Source organism: Caenorhabditis remanei, chromosome I, assembly GCF_010183535.1.
Source record: "Caenorhabditis remanei strain PX506 chromosome I, whole genome shotgun sequence".
Classification (NCBI taxonomy): domain Eukaryota; kingdom Metazoa; phylum Nematoda; class Chromadorea; order Rhabditida; family Rhabditidae; genus Caenorhabditis; species Caenorhabditis remanei.
The window spans coordinates 14,514,141-14,533,182 of record NC_071328.1 but is presented as its reverse complement, the minus strand read 5'-3'; the positions used below and the strand labels follow the sequence as shown (position 1 = coordinate 14,533,182).

At 37.2% G+C, this 19,042-nt stretch overlaps 2 protein-coding genes across 2 annotated transcripts; both read right to left on the bottom strand.

Moving 5' to 3' along the window:
• Nucleotides 1-3,215: 3,215 nt before the first annotated feature.
• Nucleotides 3,216-5,937, bottom strand: GCK72_003192 (uncharacterized protein; the record flags this gene model as incomplete). Its single annotated transcript, XM_053723873.1, has 3 exons — nucleotides 3,216-3,403; nucleotides 3,454-3,541; nucleotides 5,857-5,937. The coding sequence occupies 3 exons, from the start codon at nucleotides 5,935-5,937 to the stop codon at nucleotides 3,216-3,218; spliced, it is 357 nt and encodes a 118-aa protein (XP_053592518.1).
• Nucleotides 5,938-8,591: 2,654 nt separating this feature from the next.
• GCK72_003191 (uncharacterized protein) lies at nucleotides 8,592-12,894 on the bottom strand (the record flags this gene model as incomplete). The annotated part of the gene is made up of 5 exons (XM_053723872.1): nucleotides 8,592-8,666; nucleotides 8,718-8,787; nucleotides 8,831-8,887; nucleotides 10,225-10,381; nucleotides 12,828-12,894. 5 exons carry the CDS (start codon nucleotides 12,892-12,894, stop codon nucleotides 8,592-8,594), a joined length of 426 nt encoding a protein of 141 aa, XP_053592517.1.
• Nucleotides 12,895-19,042: the final 6,148 nt, after the last annotated feature.

The following is a 19,042-nucleotide window of genomic DNA, read 5'->3' as shown; positions in this document are numbered from 1 at the left end:
TGACCATTGAAGATTTATAATAAAAACGATAATTTGCGGACCCCCTATATTCCGTCTCAAATTATAATTCGCACTGTTTACACCAGAGCTGTGCGGAATTCCTTCCTTCGACTTCCTTCTTCCTTCTTCCGGGCTTTTTTCACTTTTTTATTCCTTCTTCCTTCTTCCCTTTTGAAAAATTTACTTCCTTCTTCCTTCTTCCTTCTTCCTTTTCAAAAAATTTTACTTCCGCACAGCTCTGGTTTACACGATAACTTGTGCACACAGAGCACCAAGTCTTGGCCTTGTAATATGAAATAACAGAACAGAGTTGCAAATAAATACATTTATTTCAAATTTTAAATCAAAGAAATCAAAGACAAAAGAAATATATTTAAAAAAAAAATAAATAAAAAAGTATATATTTTTTTTTAAACAGAATTCTAAAAACCTTTTGGAAACAAAAAAAAAAGAAAATTCGGTTTTGGAAGTATTTTTCTTCAAATTAATGATTTATTATCAATACCTCCAAGGGAAATAGATTTTCGGATTTAACCTCGCAATCGGCTTCCTCGTACTCAGCGGGGATAGGACGGCAAACATAGCCTTTTGGGTAACGAAGGTCGTGACCATATCGGATAAAAAAAAATCTTCGATGGTCATGTATCGTTTGAACTCCGCAAACCAAAAACGCGCACCGGTGGGTCTGAAAGAAAAAAAACATTTTGATAAGAAAACCTTTCATAAAAGAATTACTTACGTGTAATCCTCGAGATGTTGTTCCTAATATCCCAACGAGGGCATTCGCGATTGAGGAAATGGCGAAAGGACTCCGAATCATTCATGATGATGGACAACAGAGATTTGGGAAAGACTGAAAGAAAAAGATGAGAATAAAACTAGCTGAACAAAATCCAAAAATGAACAGTTTCGTAGAAGACCACGTCCTTTAATACCCGAGCAGGCGACATAACTGCCGTTCGCAACATTTTATGACTATGAAAATTCCATTCACGGAATATGCCTGCGGCGCTAGAATCCATGATCTGGCGCGCCTTTGGCGCAGACACATTTGCAATTTCTTTGTCACTGTATTTATGTTTGCGTCGAGGGCGCCCCAGCCGATTCTAGCGCCGCAGGCACCCCAGAAAGTTGTAGATAATCATTCTAGCGTCGCAGACATGTCTAGAATTTTGAGTAAGGTAAACAATTTTTTTTAGAAACAAAAAATTCGGACATAATTTTGAAACTCTTTTTCTTTTACTTTTTTGATACGAAATTCTACACTTTTTGGATACAAAACTTTGAAAAAGATGAAGAACAAAGTGCTAGAAATTAATGATTTATAATCAGCACCTCAAGGGGGAAGAGATTTTCTGCGGATACCTCCTCTTCTTCGAGAAAATTGCGTGGAAGAATGCGGCAGACCGGCCTTTCCGGATGCCTCAGGCGATATCCATGGTGGATGTAGAAGTACTCATCCACGGTGATCCAGACACCAGCGTACCAAAACCGCGCACTCAAAAGGGAAGAGAGATAGAAGAAAGTTGTCAACTGCAAAATTGTAGCCCTAGATTTGATCTACAATATACATGTAATTTCGTGTCAGTAGCACAAAAATTAATAAAGTTATAAAGCTATGAAATTGAGCAACTTTCCTTATTTTCCAGCCGAATACCCACATTTTTAACGCGACTTACCTCATTTCAGACCCATAGCATCAAAAAATATAATAAAATCATTCTAGAATTCAATAAAAATAGAGAAGATGGGGGACCGCAACACAAGCAGTCGGAGAGGGAGAAGACTGACGGGTGTCCTCTCATTTATCGGTACCTTGCCAGTCGGAAGAGAGAGAAAGAGACACAGACACATAAGGAGATGATATTTGAATAGTTCCACATAGGGTCCAATAGAGGGTCCATTAGTCATTGTTGGTCCATTCCTGCGTGGAGAGAGAGAGACGCAGATACACAATGACAATGCGCCAAATGCGCGCCACTGGCATCTTTAAAGGCGCATATCTCAAAAGTGGGCGGAGCTATTAAAAAGTTGACAACTACAAAAATGTAGCCCTATTTATTTTCTATCAGCACATATAACTTTCTACTCAATAATTCTGCTTTACCTACCAGAAAAGTGGCTCCAAAAAAGATACACAATCTGAATTGTTCTACGAGCGGAGGAGGTCGTCTAATGACTGGTTTGCCCTTGACCCACGATGTCTGTACATAGGGTATAATTAAGAATATGGTTATCCATTTACACAGTCCCCATTCTCTTAGCACCCCCGTTCCGTAAATAAATATATGTATATACAGTACTAGCCATAAAGAATGTGACACCTGCAGTTTTTAATTGAAAATGGTCAACTTTGTGACTGTGACATGGCCTCCCTGAGAGTCTGACAATATTGATTGTTTATGGAGTGTAAAGATCACAAGTAGAGCTCCATTTTTGTAGTTGACAACTTTTTTGTACAAACACTCCCTAGAGAGTTACAGGCCGTCTATGTAATTTCTCCCTCAAATCGACCAATTAGAGCGATTTTTCTGGGGTGCCTGCGGGGCTAAAATCGTTATTTAGAATCTGCTGGGGCCGCTTCGGCGCAAATAAAATACAGTGACAAAGAAATTGCTAATCTTTAAAGGCGCTTGATTAGCAATTTCTACATTTTTAATTGCGCCGAAGGCGCCCCAGTCGATTCTAGCGCCGCAGGCACCCCAGACAGTTGTAGATAATCATTCTAGCGTCGACATGTCTGCGCCAAAGGCGCGCCAGATCATGGATTCTAGCGCCACAGGCAAATTTAAAGACGAATCTGTGTAACTGAGAACAACATTGATCATTAAACTGAAGATAACATGCCATGCTTAGTACGATATTTCACTTTTATGCAAGAACATTCAACAAAAAAATTGACAAACATAGGTTTCCAATAAAACCGTAGTGTGGAACAATTATGTGATTCATTGTGTTTGCTAGAGATATGATGATTTTTTTTGCATAACTTTTGGCAGGCGAAAAACAGACTTTCAAAAAATAGATTTTTGTAGAAAACTAAATGCCTCTGCTCACTTCACGCACATTGAATGAAAAATGAATAACATCACACTTTTCACGAGTACAACTCTTTATTATTCGATGTAATTCATTTAAATGAAATAAAAAAACGTTCTCAAATCAATAGTTCACGTTTTCTTCTTTTCCTCCATACAATAAACGAGAGCTTCTCTCTACATATGAGAGTCTAATTCAACTTCCAAATATTTGTCGATGTCGGAATTGCATTGGTGCTTGATAACAAGTACAGGATGAAGCCCTGCAACACTGAATCGTTCTCCATGTAGCATGGCTTTGTACCCTCTTTTATTTCCAAACTCATATCCAGCTCTCGCAATTTGATCTTCTTCTCCGAACAACGCTGAATTAAAAAATTACAGGTTACCCAAAAATTCTTCGAATGAAACTCACATTGTATAGTGCCTTTGTCAATCAATTGTACTATAGCGAATCGGTATTCATAACTTCGACAACGTTGCACGGAAAACGCTTTGACGATCTTAAAACTGAATTGTTTTGTTTATTCTGTATCTTATGACGCAGCAAAGGATGAACAATCCAATCTGAGGCCATCCAAAACATCAACATAAGAACGTTATAGAAAACACACACACGCTGAACTAAAATTGTTTTGCATTGTATGTTGATTAAGAGAAAACTATCTGTCCGAGATCTTGGATTTTCGATTGAAGAAAATTTGATCATTCTTCTCGGACATTCTAATATTGGGACGACTAAAAACATTTTTATCCATTACGAAGAATATACCAAAACGTAGAAATCATAGACTTCTTCATTTTGGTATATTTTTCATTTTAATGTTATTTCTAGGTATTTTTAGTGGACTCCATGAGCTCCCTAATTTAAAAAACTATTGAAAACCTAATTTTCCATGTTGGAAATCACATTTTTAGCAAAAATTGGGATATATCAATTTGGAGGCGGCGAGAGGGAGATTAGGGAGACTTGCAACGGGCCGGGCCGGAATTGAAATTTCTAGGGCCCGGCCCGGTCGGCCCGGAAGTTCAGTACTGAAAAATTCAACTTTTTTTTTCGAAAATTTCTTGTTTTTTTTTGAAAAATATTTCTTAAAAACTATTTTTTGTAGGTTTCGAAGGTTGTTGAAAAATATACTTGAGGAAAAATATGAAACATTTTCAGAAAATAAAGAGGCGCAGAGAAGCGAGACCCCCGCCGCTTAGGTGCCTAACTTTGAGCGCTCATATCTCAAAAGTGGGCGGAGATATCAAAAAGTTGTCAACTGCAAAAATGTAGCCCTAGATTTGGTCTACAAGATGATAATAATTTCGTACCGGTCGCAAAAAGAAATAAAAAAGATATAATGCTCCGGAACTAATACAGATTATCCACATTTTGAACGTACCTTCAGACCTGTTGTCGAACAGAAACAACGAATTATAATAAAAGAATTTTAGAATTCAATAAAAATAAGGAAAAGGGGGACCGCAACACAAGCGATCGAAAGGGGGGAAGACTGTCTCGCTTCCAAGGGCCTGTGGGAAGAGAGAGAGAGTGAGAGACGCAGAGAAAGGAGGAAAAACATTGTACAAACAATTCGTAAGACATTTTACACATCAAAATTTGAATTATTTTTGTCGATTGCGTTTTCTGACCTCTTGACAAAAACGTTTGGTAAGTTTGAATCTGTTGAACGCTTAGATTGACGATATATGAGAAAATTTTATTGTGTAGTCCTCGTGGACAAGTGGGAGAGCTCATTTTTGAAGTTTCAAAAGTTTTATTTGACTTTTTGTCATTTTCCAGAGTGAAATGAGCAGTAATTGTATTCTCATCATGTTTACTGAAAAAAATGCAAAAAATCAGTCGGTTGGCGCTATTTTCAAAAACTCCCGTCGTGTACTCCACGTGAACAAGTGAACCGATGATTTTGAAAATTCAAAGAGTTTTTGTTGACTTTTTTGTCATTTTCCAGTGTGAAATGAGAAAAAATCGTATTTTCTTTATGTTTTCGTGAAAAAAATGCAAAAAACTCAAATTTAGGCTATTTTCGAAAACTCCGGTCGTGTAGTCCTCGTGGACAAATGGAAAATGTAATATTTGAATATTTCGCGAGATTTTATGGATTTTTTGTCATTTTTCAGTGCAAAACAAATGAAAAACTTCATTTTCATTATGTTTTCACTGAAAAATCAAAGAAAACTGGATGAATTTTGTCTAATTGATGAAATCGCGTCGTGTAGTCCTCGTGGACAAGTGAAAAATGCACTCCTTGGAATTTTCACAAATTTTAATGATTTTCCGTCATTTTTTGTTTTCGAATTGGTAAAAAATCGATATTTCTTAAGTTTTTCAACAAATAATCGCGAAAAATCAGTCAATTTGCGCTGTACTCGGTCGTGTAGTCCTCGTGGACAAGTGGAGAAAACTCTTTTTTTTTAAATTTAAAGAAGAATGTGGAGCAATTAATATATACTGTTTATTGTAACAAAAAAAAATAACAAAAATGCAATTATTTTCGTATTCCGCCAAGAACAGATTCATTTTATGGTCCATTTCTGCTGACGTCAATGGAAAAGAAAGAAAAAGAGGTATATTTTTTTTTCTTTTGAAACAAAAGACTAATTTTTTTTGGATACAAAATTTTGAGTAAAGTAAACAGAAATTTTTTTTTGAAACAGAATTCTAAAACTTTTTGGAAACAAAAAATTCGAACATAATTTTGAAAATCTTTTACTTTTACTTTTTTGATACGAAATTCTACACTTTTTGGATACAAAACTTTGAAAAAGATGAAGAACAAAGTGTTAGAAATTATTGATTTATAATCAGCACCTCAAGGGGAACTAAATTTTCTGGTTTCACGTCACAATCGGCTTCCTCATACTCCGCAGGTAGAAGACGGCATACATACATTCCCTTGGGGAATAGTAATCCTCAGTTGTCACGCAGCGTTTGAACTTTGGAAACCAAAAACGTGCACCGGTTGGCCTGCAAAAACGTATTGAGATGAAAAGCCTTTCATAAAACAATTACTTACGTGAAATCCTCGATGATGAGTTTTCCCGGTTGAGAAAGTAACGAAAAGATTCAGCATCAGGCATGATAGACAACACAAATTTGGATAACACTGAAAGAAAAAGATGAGAATAAAACTAGCCGAACAAAATCCAAAAATGAACAGTTTCGTAGAAGACCACGTCCTTTTTTACCATAGCAGGCACATATAACTGCCCGCCCCCTTTTTTGACCTAAAAATCCGACACAGTACAATTATTATTACAAAATTGTAGAACAAAACCAGGGCTATTTTTTTGTAATTGACAACTTTTTCATAGCTCCGCCCACTTTTGAGATATGCGACTTTAAAGATGGTAGCTTAGAGAATAGAGCGAGTGAGGGGAGGGAGACGCAGGGAAGTCAAGCTTTAAGGCGCGTATCTCAAAAGTGGGCGGAGCTATCAAAAAGTTGTCAACTGCAAAATTGTAGCCCTTGATTTGATCTTTAATATGGATGTAATTTTGTGTCAGTTGCACAAAAAATAATAAAGTTATAAAGCTACGAAATTGAGCAACTTTCCTTTTTTCTGCCAAATACCCAAATTTTTAACGCGACTTACCTCATTTCAGACTCATAGCATCAAAAAATATAATAAAAGGATTCTAGAATTCAATAAAAATAGAGAAGATGGGGGACCACTAAACGAAGTAGTCGAAAAGTTGGAAGACTGACGGGTGTCGTCTCATTTATCGGCACTTTCCCAGTCGGAAGAGAGAGAGAGAGCGAGAGACGCAGACAGGCGGAGATGTTATTTGAATAGTTTCACATAGGGTCTAATTGAGGGTCCATTAGTCATTGTTGGTCAATAGAAAGAATGGATGTTGGGCAGAGAGAGAGAGAGCCGGGGAGAGTGAGAGACGCAGATACACAAGAAGATCACTGTGGAATTGTTCATACAGGGTGGCTAATAAGTATACAACGCCACTAATTCTTGGATATTCGGCGGGAAAACGCGTGAATCAACAAAAAAACTTTATGAATAGTTGGAATGTTCAAAATAGATTTAGTATACAAAAAGAATTCGAAGTTGGATACTTTGCCTTTGATACAGGCCATCAGACGTAAGATGCCAAAATCGCCTGTGCGCCGCGTATCGGGCGTGATCTGGACTTATGATAAACATTTTATTATTGAACCTTTTTCCAACCGTCAAAAGCATAAACTTTTGTTATCAAAAGATGATAGTAGGTCCCCTTAACGTCACCAGGCCTATGACCACCTTTTTTCTCAAACTGTGTTGGCATGGGCCGCGGTGAAATCTTACGGTAGAACTTCGTTAGTTTTCATTGTAAAAAATGCGAAAATCAACTCGGGGTCTTCCAAAACTTGGTTTTGAAGGATGTTTTGTTCCTCTGTACAGCTCAAAAATCTACTGGACGCTTTTTCATTTTTCAACAAGATTGGGCTACCTCCCACAGTTCCAAATCAACAAAATTCATCATCTCTCTCATTTTCCTGGCTACTGGAACAACGACTTTAGGCCTTCCTCGTCGGCGGATCTGAGTCCGATGGATTTCATCGTATGGGAATATTTGAAGAGCAAGTTCTCAGGAATCTCCTACAACATGGCCGTTGTTCTCAAGACCGTCCTTCAGAAGATATGGGACGAAGTCGACGTTGACTACCTGCGGCGCACAGGCGATTTTGGCATCTTACGTCTGATGGCCTGTATCAAAGCCAAAGTATCCAACTTCGAATTCTTTTTGTATACTAAATCTATTTTGAACATTCCAACTATTCATAACGTTTTTTTGTTGATTCACGCGTTTTCCCGCCGAATATCCAAGAATTAGTGGCGTTGTATACTTATTAGCCACCCTGTAGTTTCACATAGGGTCTAATAGAGGGAAGGGGGTCTCATGACTGGTTCGCCCTTGACCCGATACCTTGACGGGGGTATAATTAAGAATATGGTTATCCATTTGCACGGTCCCCATCCTTTTAGCACCTCCTTCCGTAAATAAATATATGTATATACAGAACTGGTCATAAAGAATGCGACACTTGCAATTTTTTAGTTGATTTTGCACAACTTTGAGAGCCTGACACGGTCTCCCTGATAGTCTGACAATATTGATTGTTTATGGAGTGTATAGATCACAGATAGAACTTCATTTTTGTAGTTGACAACTTTTTTGTAGAAGCAATTCCTAGCAAGTTACATATCGTCGAAGTAATGTCTCTCTCAAATCGACCAAATCGACCAAATCGACCAGAGCGATTTTTGAGCTGTTGTCTTATAATGACCATAGGGAGCGTACATACAAAAAAGTTGTAAACTACAAAAGTTATGTGCTATTTTTGCTCTGTCCAACCTATATAAACTTGAGTTTGTCCGACAATCAAGTGACGCCGAAATACACTCTCAAATTTGGACTTTTTCAACGGAAAAAACCAGAAGTTAGTATACACTTTTAAGCGGTACTGGATGTATATATTAATGAAAGTTCAAAAAAATAATTTATTTTGAGAATTTTCAAGAATAAAACTAAACAATATTTAGAACACAATTAAAAAATCCCATCGTATTCCAAATCAGAGCCGTAATTCTCATGAAATTCCACATCTTTTATACGTTTTTCGTTCTGAAACTAATTGTAAAATACATACTCTTTTACCTGAAAAAGAATGCTCACCTGTGGAAAAACAACACTTTCTTTTTTGAATTTCGTGATATTGGTAACATCGGCTATCGTCGTTATCGTCCTAAAACAATTGAATATTTTGTTTCTTGCTAACTCAAATTTACCAAGTGTCACACAACTTGGTTGTTTGCTCCAGTGAGATTCCAGCTCCATTGAGAAATCTGTAAAATCACAGTATGGAGTGATAGAGAATGAATAGGGCTATATTTTTATAGTTGACCATTTTTTGATAGCTCCGCCCACTTTTGAGATATAAGCCTTTAAAGATGCCTGCGGCGCAAAACTATCGTAACATATCTGCGACGCTAGACTGATTATTTAGAATTGGCTGGGGCGCCTTCGGCGCAAAATAAACAAGAAATTGAAAATCTTTAAATGCGGTTGACTAGCAATTTCTTTGACACTGCGTTTTTATTTGCGCCCAAGACGCCCCAGCGGATTCTGAATAACGATTCTAGCGCCGCAGGCACCCCAGACAGTTGTAAATAATCATTCTAGCGCCGCAGACATGTCTGCGCCAAAGGCGCGCCAGATCATAAATTCTAGCGCCGCATGCATATTTAAAGGCGCATATCTCAAAAGTGGGCGGAGCTATCAGAAAGTTGTCAACTACAAAAATACCTATTCGTTCTCTACCTCCCCATATAATTTTCAACTCTATAATTTTGTATTTGTCAACTACAAAAATGGAGCTCTACCTTCAATCTATATGATTCATTAAAAATGTTCATGGTGTGACATTCAGAATTACTACGGCACACTGTCAAAGTTGGTCATTTTTCACTGAAAACAGCCACAGTTGATACCTTTTTGTCCGGTACAGTAATTAAACTGAAAAAAATCTTTACCAAAGATCTAAATTTTCCGAATGAATCTCAAATAAATACTCCTTCTCTGCTCATCTAGAAGTCGGAAGTATTTATACAACGGCGTTCAAGTTCTGAAATACTTCTTTTCTTGTAACCAACTCCATTTCATTCATTAGCAGCGTTTTCTTCACGTCTTGCAAAAAACGTTTCATCTGTCTGATCGTGGATTTGAGTGATCCATTTAGCACTGGAAATACAGTTTTTAAGATTTATATAAATTATGAAAAGTTTCTCACTTTCGTAGCTTTATAACTTAATAAGTTTTTGTGCAACCAATACAAAATTATATGCACCTTGTAGATCAAATCTAGGGCTACATTTTTTCAGTTGACCACTTTTCTCTATCTCTCTTCCCTTTTGAGATACGCGTCTTTGAAGATAAGCTATTTACCCACATGTGGTGGAGAGACGCAGAGAAGCGAGACACCCTCCTCTTTTCCCATGCTCTCTCGCACTCTCTCCTCGCCGCCTAACTTTGACCACGCATATCTCAAAAGTGGGCGGAGCTATTAAAAAGTTGTCATCTACAAAAATGTAGCACTATTCATTCTCTATCACCCCATATAATTTTCAACCCTATAATTCTGTATTACCTACAAGAAAAGTGACCTCAAAAAAAAAATACTTACCCATCCAGCATCTTTGTGTTGAATGCAGCGTGGCGCATCCTCTCACAGACATCTCCGCTAATTTGGAGTTCAACAGTCAGAACATTTTTTGCATAAACTCCGTCAGCAATAACGGGAATGTTTTGGGCTTTGTCTTTGCACCCATTGCAAACAGTAACTGAAACCAGCTGGTTAAAAAATTAGCTCATTTTGAAGACATGCCACAGCTTGAAAATACGTTAAATCACTAAAAACTTTATATGACAGTATAGATCAAGAAAAGGGCTTTATTTTTGTAGTTGACAATTTTTTGATAGCTCCACCCACTTTTGAGATATGCGCCTTTGAAGTTGAAAAAACCCATTTTTATTGGTGAAACGTGATTTTTACATCAAAATGACCGTAAAAATGTGATTTTTTTCCATGCCAGAAAAACGGTTTTTGGCAAAATCTGAGACCGGAAGCGAGAGAGCGTGCGAAAAGAGGAGAGCGTCTCGCTTCTCTGCGTCTCTCCTCTCCTCTCGCCGCCTCCAACTAGCTATCTTTGAAGACACGTATCTCAAAAGTGAAGAGAGATAGAAAAAAGTTGTCAACTGCAAAAATGTAGTCCTAGATTTGATCTACAATATGCATATAATTTTGTGCCAGTCGCTCAAAAGATAAAACAGTTATAAAGCTACGAAATTAAGGAATTTTTCTTAATTTTTTCTCCCGAATACCCACATTTTGAACGCGATTTACCTTATTTCAGACCCATAGCATCAAAAATATAATAAAAGAGTTCTAGAATTTAATAAAAACAGAAAAGAGGGGGACCGCAACACAAGCGATCGAAAAAGGGAGAGGACTGACGGGTCGTCGTCCTTTTTATCGAGACTCATTGAGAGAGAGTGAGAGACGCAGACAGATGGAGACAGGGGCCCCGCCCCTTCTCCACGGAGTAGGGAGGGGACGGCGCCCTTCTTTCTTTAGTCTTGAAGGGTCCCCCTTCTCAAGAGAAAGAGTGAGAGTGAGAGAGAGACGCAGACACAAAAAGGAACATACATTTTGGAGAAATGGAAAAGCGTCTGTTGACTCCAAGCGGGGAGAGAGAGAGAGACGCAGAGAAGCGAGGTGCCAGGCATTTCGCCCCAGTCTGGCGCTCCTTTGAGCTTTTTCAAATCGCAAAAAAAAGATGAAATTCCGAGGATTTTTAAAGATCAAAAGTGACTGTTAATTTGGAAATTTTTGGCTTAAAATGCAATTTTTAATAAATTTTTGAACCCAAAACCCTAATTTTTCAAACAAAAACCAGGATTTTTTATTTGAAACTGTTATTTTTGGCAGGTTTAGGACAATTTTCAGCTTTAAAACGCGCTTTCTGGATGTTTTTGATCCCAAAAATTAGATTTTTCAGCTGAAAAACCCCAATTTTCAGCTCAGAAGCTTTAGACGTCAAAATTACTCCAAAAATGGTAGGCTGGCGCGCCTTGGACGTTTTTTTTCAGTTTTCCCCAGTTTCAATCCTGAAAAATTCTTAAATCGCATATCGTCGGGCGCACTTTTGACGCTTTCCACGAGTTTTCAAAAATCCCTAAAAACTGAGTTGTCTGGCGCACCTTTGACGCGTTTACAGATTGCGAAAAATGATGAAATTCCGAGTCAGGGGTGCCTTTGACGCGTTTTACTACTTTCAGAAGGTCCAGAAATCGCAAAAAAGTTATATTTTGAGGCAGTCTGGTGCACCTCTGACGCTTTTTCAGATTCCGAAGAAGTTCTGGGGAATTTGACTGTCTGGCGTGCCTTTTTCCGCTTTCAATAGTACAAAAACGCCCAAAACTGTATCTGGGGCGTCGTGGACGCTTTTTTCATTGAAAAATCCGTCTGATTGATGATTTTCTACATGAAAAAGACATCTTGGAAACGTTTTAGCTTCGAAAACTGATTTTTTGTTCTAAGTCAAAAAACAGGTGGAAAATCGTTTCGTGTATGCGAAAAGTCCCTAAAAAACCTCAAAAATGTCAAATGTTTCAAATCTGGCGCGCCTTGGACGCACTATTTTGGCCATCGGGGCTCTTAGAGTCAGTCAAAAACAGGTGGATATCGTGATATAGTTACAATTATTTATTTATCAAAAAAAACTTAGAGCAAAATTAAAAATTAAAGAATTAACATTTAAAATTTAAAATTGGAGTTTCATACAATCTCATCTTTCTGTCGTACTCCGCCATGTCTTGATTGAAGTAAATTTTTTTTAAATTATTCACCAAAAAACTGTTGCAACTGTCTTCAAGGCTACGGCTCGACCAGTCTGGAAAAAAAACGGGTTTTGGACTGAAATTTTCAGATTTTTTGCTCAAAAAATGGGTATTTGGGGTTAAAAAACTCTGAAAATTCAAACTTACTGCAATGGCGTTGATATCCTTGTGTGATCGGTATTGCTCTTCAAGCTTTATCCAACTATTATTCTCAATTACCGAACGCTCCACGTGACGCGCTTTTTCTCTGCAAAAATGTGGGAAATTTGGACTGAAAATGATTGAAAATCGCATAAAAATACCAAAAAATCCCGATTTTTAGATCACAATTTGTCAGAAATGGGCCATATTCTTGATTGAAGTAAATTTTTTTTGCAAATCACTCACCAAAAAAGTTCAGAAACTCCTCCACACATTGTCCATTGATGTTCTCATCTTTTATTTTTCCTTTCATCCGTCGCGTCCACTTTGAGCACCAGTTGGACCCGTATTGTCATGTCTTCTTTTCTAGAAATGTATATAAATAAGATTTTTTTAAAAGAATTTTTAGTTCGGTTCAAAAAAGCCTTATTTTCCGAAGCACATATCGCAAAAGTAAATAAAGCCACTAAACAATTTTTGTATGATCTTGTAGATCAAGAATAGGGCTACATTTTTGTAGTTTACAACTTTTTGATTGCTCCGCCCATTTTTGAGATAATCGTAGTCAAAGTTAGGCATCCAGGCGGCGAGGAGAGAGGGCTTTTTTTTACTATTTTCCTGCCGAATGCCCAGATTTTGACCGCGATTTCGTGACTTACATTTTTTCAGACCCGTTGTTTCAGAACAACAACAACAACAAAATATAATAAAAGCATTCTAGAATTCAATAAAAATAGAGGAGAGGGGGACCGCAACACAAGCGATCGAAAAGGGGTAAGACTGACACGGGTCGTCTCATTTATCGAGACTCATTGAGAGAGAGTGAGAGACGCAGACAGATGGAGAGAAGATTTGAATTCTGTCTATCGATTCCGAGGGCCTATGGGAAAGAGAGAGAGAGGGAGACGCAGAGAATGTGTATCTATGCAAACGCACTGTGTTGAGACTCATATTGTTATGTACAGTACCGAACAAAAAGGTAACAATTTTGGCTGTTTTCAGTGAAAAATGACCAACTTTGACAGTGTATTTCGGTGTCATCTGATTGTCCGATAAACCCAATTTTGTATGGGTTGAACATAACAAAAATAGCACATCATTTTCGTAGTTGAGCACTTTTGTAGGGACAGTACCATGGAAGTTAAAGGTCATCAAAGTGAAAATCTCCAAAATATTGCTATTTGCATCGAAATTAGTCGATTTCAAGGAGTAATGGATTTCTTTACCTGTAACTTTTATGGTAGTGTCCCTTCAAAAAAATGGTAAACCACAAAAATAATGAGCTATTTTTGCACTATCTAACCAATATAAACTTGAGTTTATCCGAACATCAGGAGACACTGAAATACACTGTCAAAGTTGGTCATTTTTCACTGAAAACAGCCAAAATTGATACCTTTTTGTCCGGTACTGTACCTCAGGGTTTAGCATATGCGTTCCAGTCTTTCTTTTCTGCGGTCTAGACCTCTGGTTGGGTCTACACAGGGGTGCGAGGCGTAAGGTCCGCAAGTTTTGAATTTACCGGCCGAGTCGCGATGCGTGTGCGTCGCGTTTTTCATTGAAAGATTCGATAAACACACGCTAAACTTGAACTTGGCACTTAGCCAAGTCCTTTTTTGGCACCGTGCCAACCGCTGTGAGACGGAGCGCGTTTACGTGACCTTGCGTTTTGCATCCCTGTGTCTACAGGGTGGCTAATAAGTATACAACGCCACTAATTCTTGGATATTCGGCGGGAAAACGCGTGAATCAACAAAAAAACGTTATGAATAGTTGGAATGTTCAAAATAGATTTAGTATACAAAAAGAATTCGAAGTTGGATACTTTGGCTTTGATACAGGCCATCAGACGTGAGACGCCAAAATCGCCTGTGCGCCGCAGGTAGTCGACGTCGACTTCGTCCCATATCTTCTGAAGGACGGTCTTGAGAACAACGGCCATGTTGTAGGAGATTCCTGAGAACTTGCTCTTCAAATATTCCCATACGATGAAATCCATCGGACTCAGATCCGCCGACGAGGAAGGCCTAAAGTCGTTGTTCCAGTAGCCAGGAAAATGAGAGAGATGATGAATTTTGTTGATTTGGAACTGTGGGAGGTAGCCCAATCTTGTTGAAAAATGAAAAAAGCGTCCAGTAGATTTTTGAGCTGTACAGAGGAACAAAACATCCTTCAAAACCAAGTTTTGGAAGACCCCGAGTTGATTTTCGCATTTTTTACAATGAAAACTAACGAAGTTCTACCGTAAGATTTCACCGCGGCCCATGCCAACACAGTTTGAGAAAAAAGGTGGTCATAGGCCTGGTGACGTCAAGGGGACCTACTGTCACCTTTTGATAACAAAAGTTTTTGCATTTGACGGTTGGAAAAAGGTTCAATAATAAAATGTTTATCATAAGTCCAGATCACGCCCGACACGCGGCGCACAGGCGATTTTGGCGTCTTACGTCAGACGGCCGGTATCAAAGGCAAAGTATCCAACTTCGAATTCCTTTTGTATACTAAATCTATTTTGAACATTCCAACTATTCATAAAGTTTTTTTGTTGATTCACGCGTTTTCCCGCCGAATATCCAAGAATTAGTGGCGTTGTATACTTATTAGCCACCCTGTATATACCTACAGTCTTTTCATAAACATAGCATAACAGAACACATTTTACACTATAAAGACCTTTATTACATAAAAATAATAGTGGATTCCTCGTACTTTCCGTTTTTGTTCCCGAAATGAGCCATCAACCTGAAATTGAACAATTAGAGTGCTTTATGCTGGAATTTTGGTATTTGCCAGTAAACATCGGTCATTTTCAGCTAGAAAATCGAAATTTTAACCTATATTTTGAATTTTTGCACAGGAGTCGATGAATTTATCAATTTTTGAGTCTAAAACTCGTGATTTTTATCAAAAATTTCGGTTTTTCAACTAAAATTCTTTAATTACCAGTAGAAATAGAGATCTTTCGTCTAAAAAAGCAAAACTTTGTCACAAAACGCTCTAGAATCGATATCTGACCAAAAAAAATAACTTTGAGAGGAACACAGAATTTTCAGCATATAAGACGCTTGATATTTCAAAAGTTTCGATTTTACTACTGGAAAGTGTGAAATTAAGAAAAATCTGTTTTTTTAAGCAGTGATACTTTTAAATTTTCAAAATAGGTTTAAATTATGGTTCTGGAATTGGAAAATTCAGAAAATCTACTTCATTCGTAAAAAATCATTAGTTACTACTACAATTTCCAAATTAGAGCATATTTATGCCAACTTTTCAAGAATCATGATAATAAATGGAGTCAGACTAACAAAAGATGGAGCAGATTTATTAAAATATAAAAATTGGACAGAAAACATAAATATGGACGGGGCAGATTTTCCAAGTTACAAATTCTGGACCAACATTGAAGATCTGAAAAAAAAGAAAAATTTTCACGTGAAGTTTATTTTTGAGCAGATTTTTCAATTTGAAAAATTTGGACAGAAAAATTAAATTTTGTTATTTTTGCCGTGAGTTCCAACTCATTCGTTCGTGGTTTTAGGGCAGAAATTGAAATGTGAAAATTCTGGATCGGGCGGTATGTTAAGAAGGTGAAAAAATGAGAATTCTGAGATTTAAAACGTCTCATTCAACACCGAGCTGCAAATATTATTAATTTTTCGTAAAACGAGGACTAGCGTCCCCCGCCTCCCGGCGGGCTCCGCAGTACTCGGCTGCGCCTCGTGCGCGGTGCTTAGCAAGTTTTATATTCAACAATTAGCTTGCTCGATTTGAAAGAAAATGGAAGAACGTCCAGCTTTTAAATTCAAAACAGCCACACCGACTGATCCTATTTTCCCCGTATTCGATCAGAATATTCGAAATTTTTACAATATTTCCTTTCATATTCATTTAGAAAGTTCATACAAAAAACAAAAAAAACAAAAACGAATAAGAAGGTTTCGAACCCCTCACCTCACCGATTATCACCCCCGCCCTCTTCCACTGCGCCACTTGTGCACAGAGAAACGCCGTCATGGAGATAATAGAAAAGAGGGGAGCTCCTCGCAGATGTACAATGACACATACAATGACAAAATGGTCAGTGTATTCGAAAAAAATGTCAGTGGAGATTCAGGTTTCTCCACAGAATCGTCCGATATCAATATTTTTTGATCGGACTTTTTGGTTCCATTAGATCTCGAAATGTTTAGATCGGTGTCAAAAATTCAGAGCGATTCAGTGAATCCAGTGCTCAGGACAGCGAATGGAAAAAATCCGCCCATGACCGAAAAACCACGAAAATCACAAAATCCGGTTTTCTGAAAGCTTTATCAGCTAAAAGTGTATTGAATTTTACATGGATCGATAGAGATTTTTTTTCTACACATTTCCTTTTTTTCGGATCTTGAAATTTCTCAAAACTGAGCGAGTTACAGCCGGTCAAAGTTTTGGGCAGAAAAAGGGGGATCGATCGATAATTGCTCATTTTTAGACTGTTTTTTGAGTATAACTTGAATGCATCATTTCCAATTTGAAATCTGTTTTTTTAGCCATCTTTCCCATGTCAAGTTACATATCTGTACCAAATTTCAAAGCTCTCGGTTCAATACAACGCAAGATATCGAGAGGAAAGTAAAAAATTCGAGAAAAAAAGTTGTCTCTCTTTTTTTATGGCCATAAATCATAGTTTCACAGATTTCCAGATAATTTTTACATGTCTCGATAGCCTGATGTTCAGAGATTTTAAGTCCAGAATATCCCCCCGAAATGTTCAAAACTGGCGCCGTACGAAGCAGGAAAAGGCAAAAATCGTGAATTTCTCAAGCCATTTTTTTGAGTGAAAAAAGTTGCTCTTACTTTTGTGCTCATAACTCTTCCCCGAATGCTCCAAACCCACCTCCTGGCGGTCGCCACCGGCGCCCCAAGTTTTTGTATCACCTCAAAAAATAATTTTTTGAAAAAGTTGAGAACAAAGAGAGTTATTAAGAAAAATGAGTGCGGACGTTTTGAAAAATTTGATTTTTCAATTTGAAAAATTTGGACAGAAAAATTAAATTTTGTTATTTTTGCCGTGAGTTCCAACTCATTCGTTCGTGGTTTTAGGGCAGAAATTGAAATGTGAAAATTCTGGATCGGGCGGTATGTTAAGAAGGTGAAAAAATGAGAATTCTGAGATTTAAAACGTCTCATTCAACACCGAGCTGCAAATATTATTAATTTTTCGTAAAACGAGGAAAAATAAAATTCTGAATACGCTGAAATCAACCTAAACAATTGAAACCGAATAAATATAACAGAATTTTTCTACATTTGTTACGTTTGAGTATTGTTCGGTTTCAAATCATCAACACAGCCGATGCGAAGTGAGCAAATTTGGAACCAAAAAGAAAAACTAACGAAATTTCGAAGTTCCACGTGTGCTAAAATGTTGTTTTTGACACGCTAACTTCTGATTGTCGACGTAGATTTCTTTTAAATTAAACATCAAAACAACCAGAATTTTTTCACTTTGCACCGGCTATACAAGTTCGAAATTAGAAATTGAAGCGCTCTAATTGTAATTTTCGGAAAATATTGTTGGTAGAGTTTAGGTTGGTTTCAGCGTATTCAGAATTGTATTTTTCCTCGTTTTACGAAAAATTAATAATATTTGCAGCTCGGTGTTGAATGAGATATTTTAAATTTCAGAATTCTCATTTTTTCACCTTCTTAACATACTGCCCGATCCAGAATTTTCACTTTTCAATTTCTGCCCTAAAACCACGAAAAACGAATGAGTTGGAACTCACGGCAAAAATAACAAATTTTAATTTTTCTGTCCAAATTTTTCAAATTGAAAAATCTGCTCAAAAATAAACTTCACGTGAAAATTTTTCTTTTTTTTCAGATCTTCAATGTTGGTCCAGAATTTGTAACTTGGAAAATCTGCCCCGTCCATATTTATGTTTTCTGTCCAATTTTTATATTTTAATAAATCTGCTCAATCTTTTTCACTTATAGATGTGGTTTGTTAAGATAAAAAGGAAGTTGTTGGATTTGGAATAAATCTGCTTTATATTCTGTTTTCTAGCGGCATAAACACGAGAAAGAAAAGAAAACAGTATTAATGGAGTGGTCCAAAAATGCTTGAATTTTCGAAAATTTTCTTCAATTATCTGAACTTTTGAAATTTCAACCGTCTTATATTTATAACAAGTTTTCTTATAATTTTGACTCAAAGTCGCCCTGAAAAGCATTAATTAGTGGGAATTTCGGCTCTATTCCAATTTAGATGTCCTTTAAAAACATACCAAGCGTCCCTTAAAACACTTAGACGTACCTTAGAATTCCAGTGTTGGTAGTATTCAAATTGTTTCCTTGAGGCGAATTCATAGATGCTAAAACGACACGTTGATTTGCATTGACTGGCGGTGAGTTCGGATTTCGTTTAGAAGATTTCTTCACATATCCTACACTTTGATTGAAAGTAAGTGGAGCGCGTC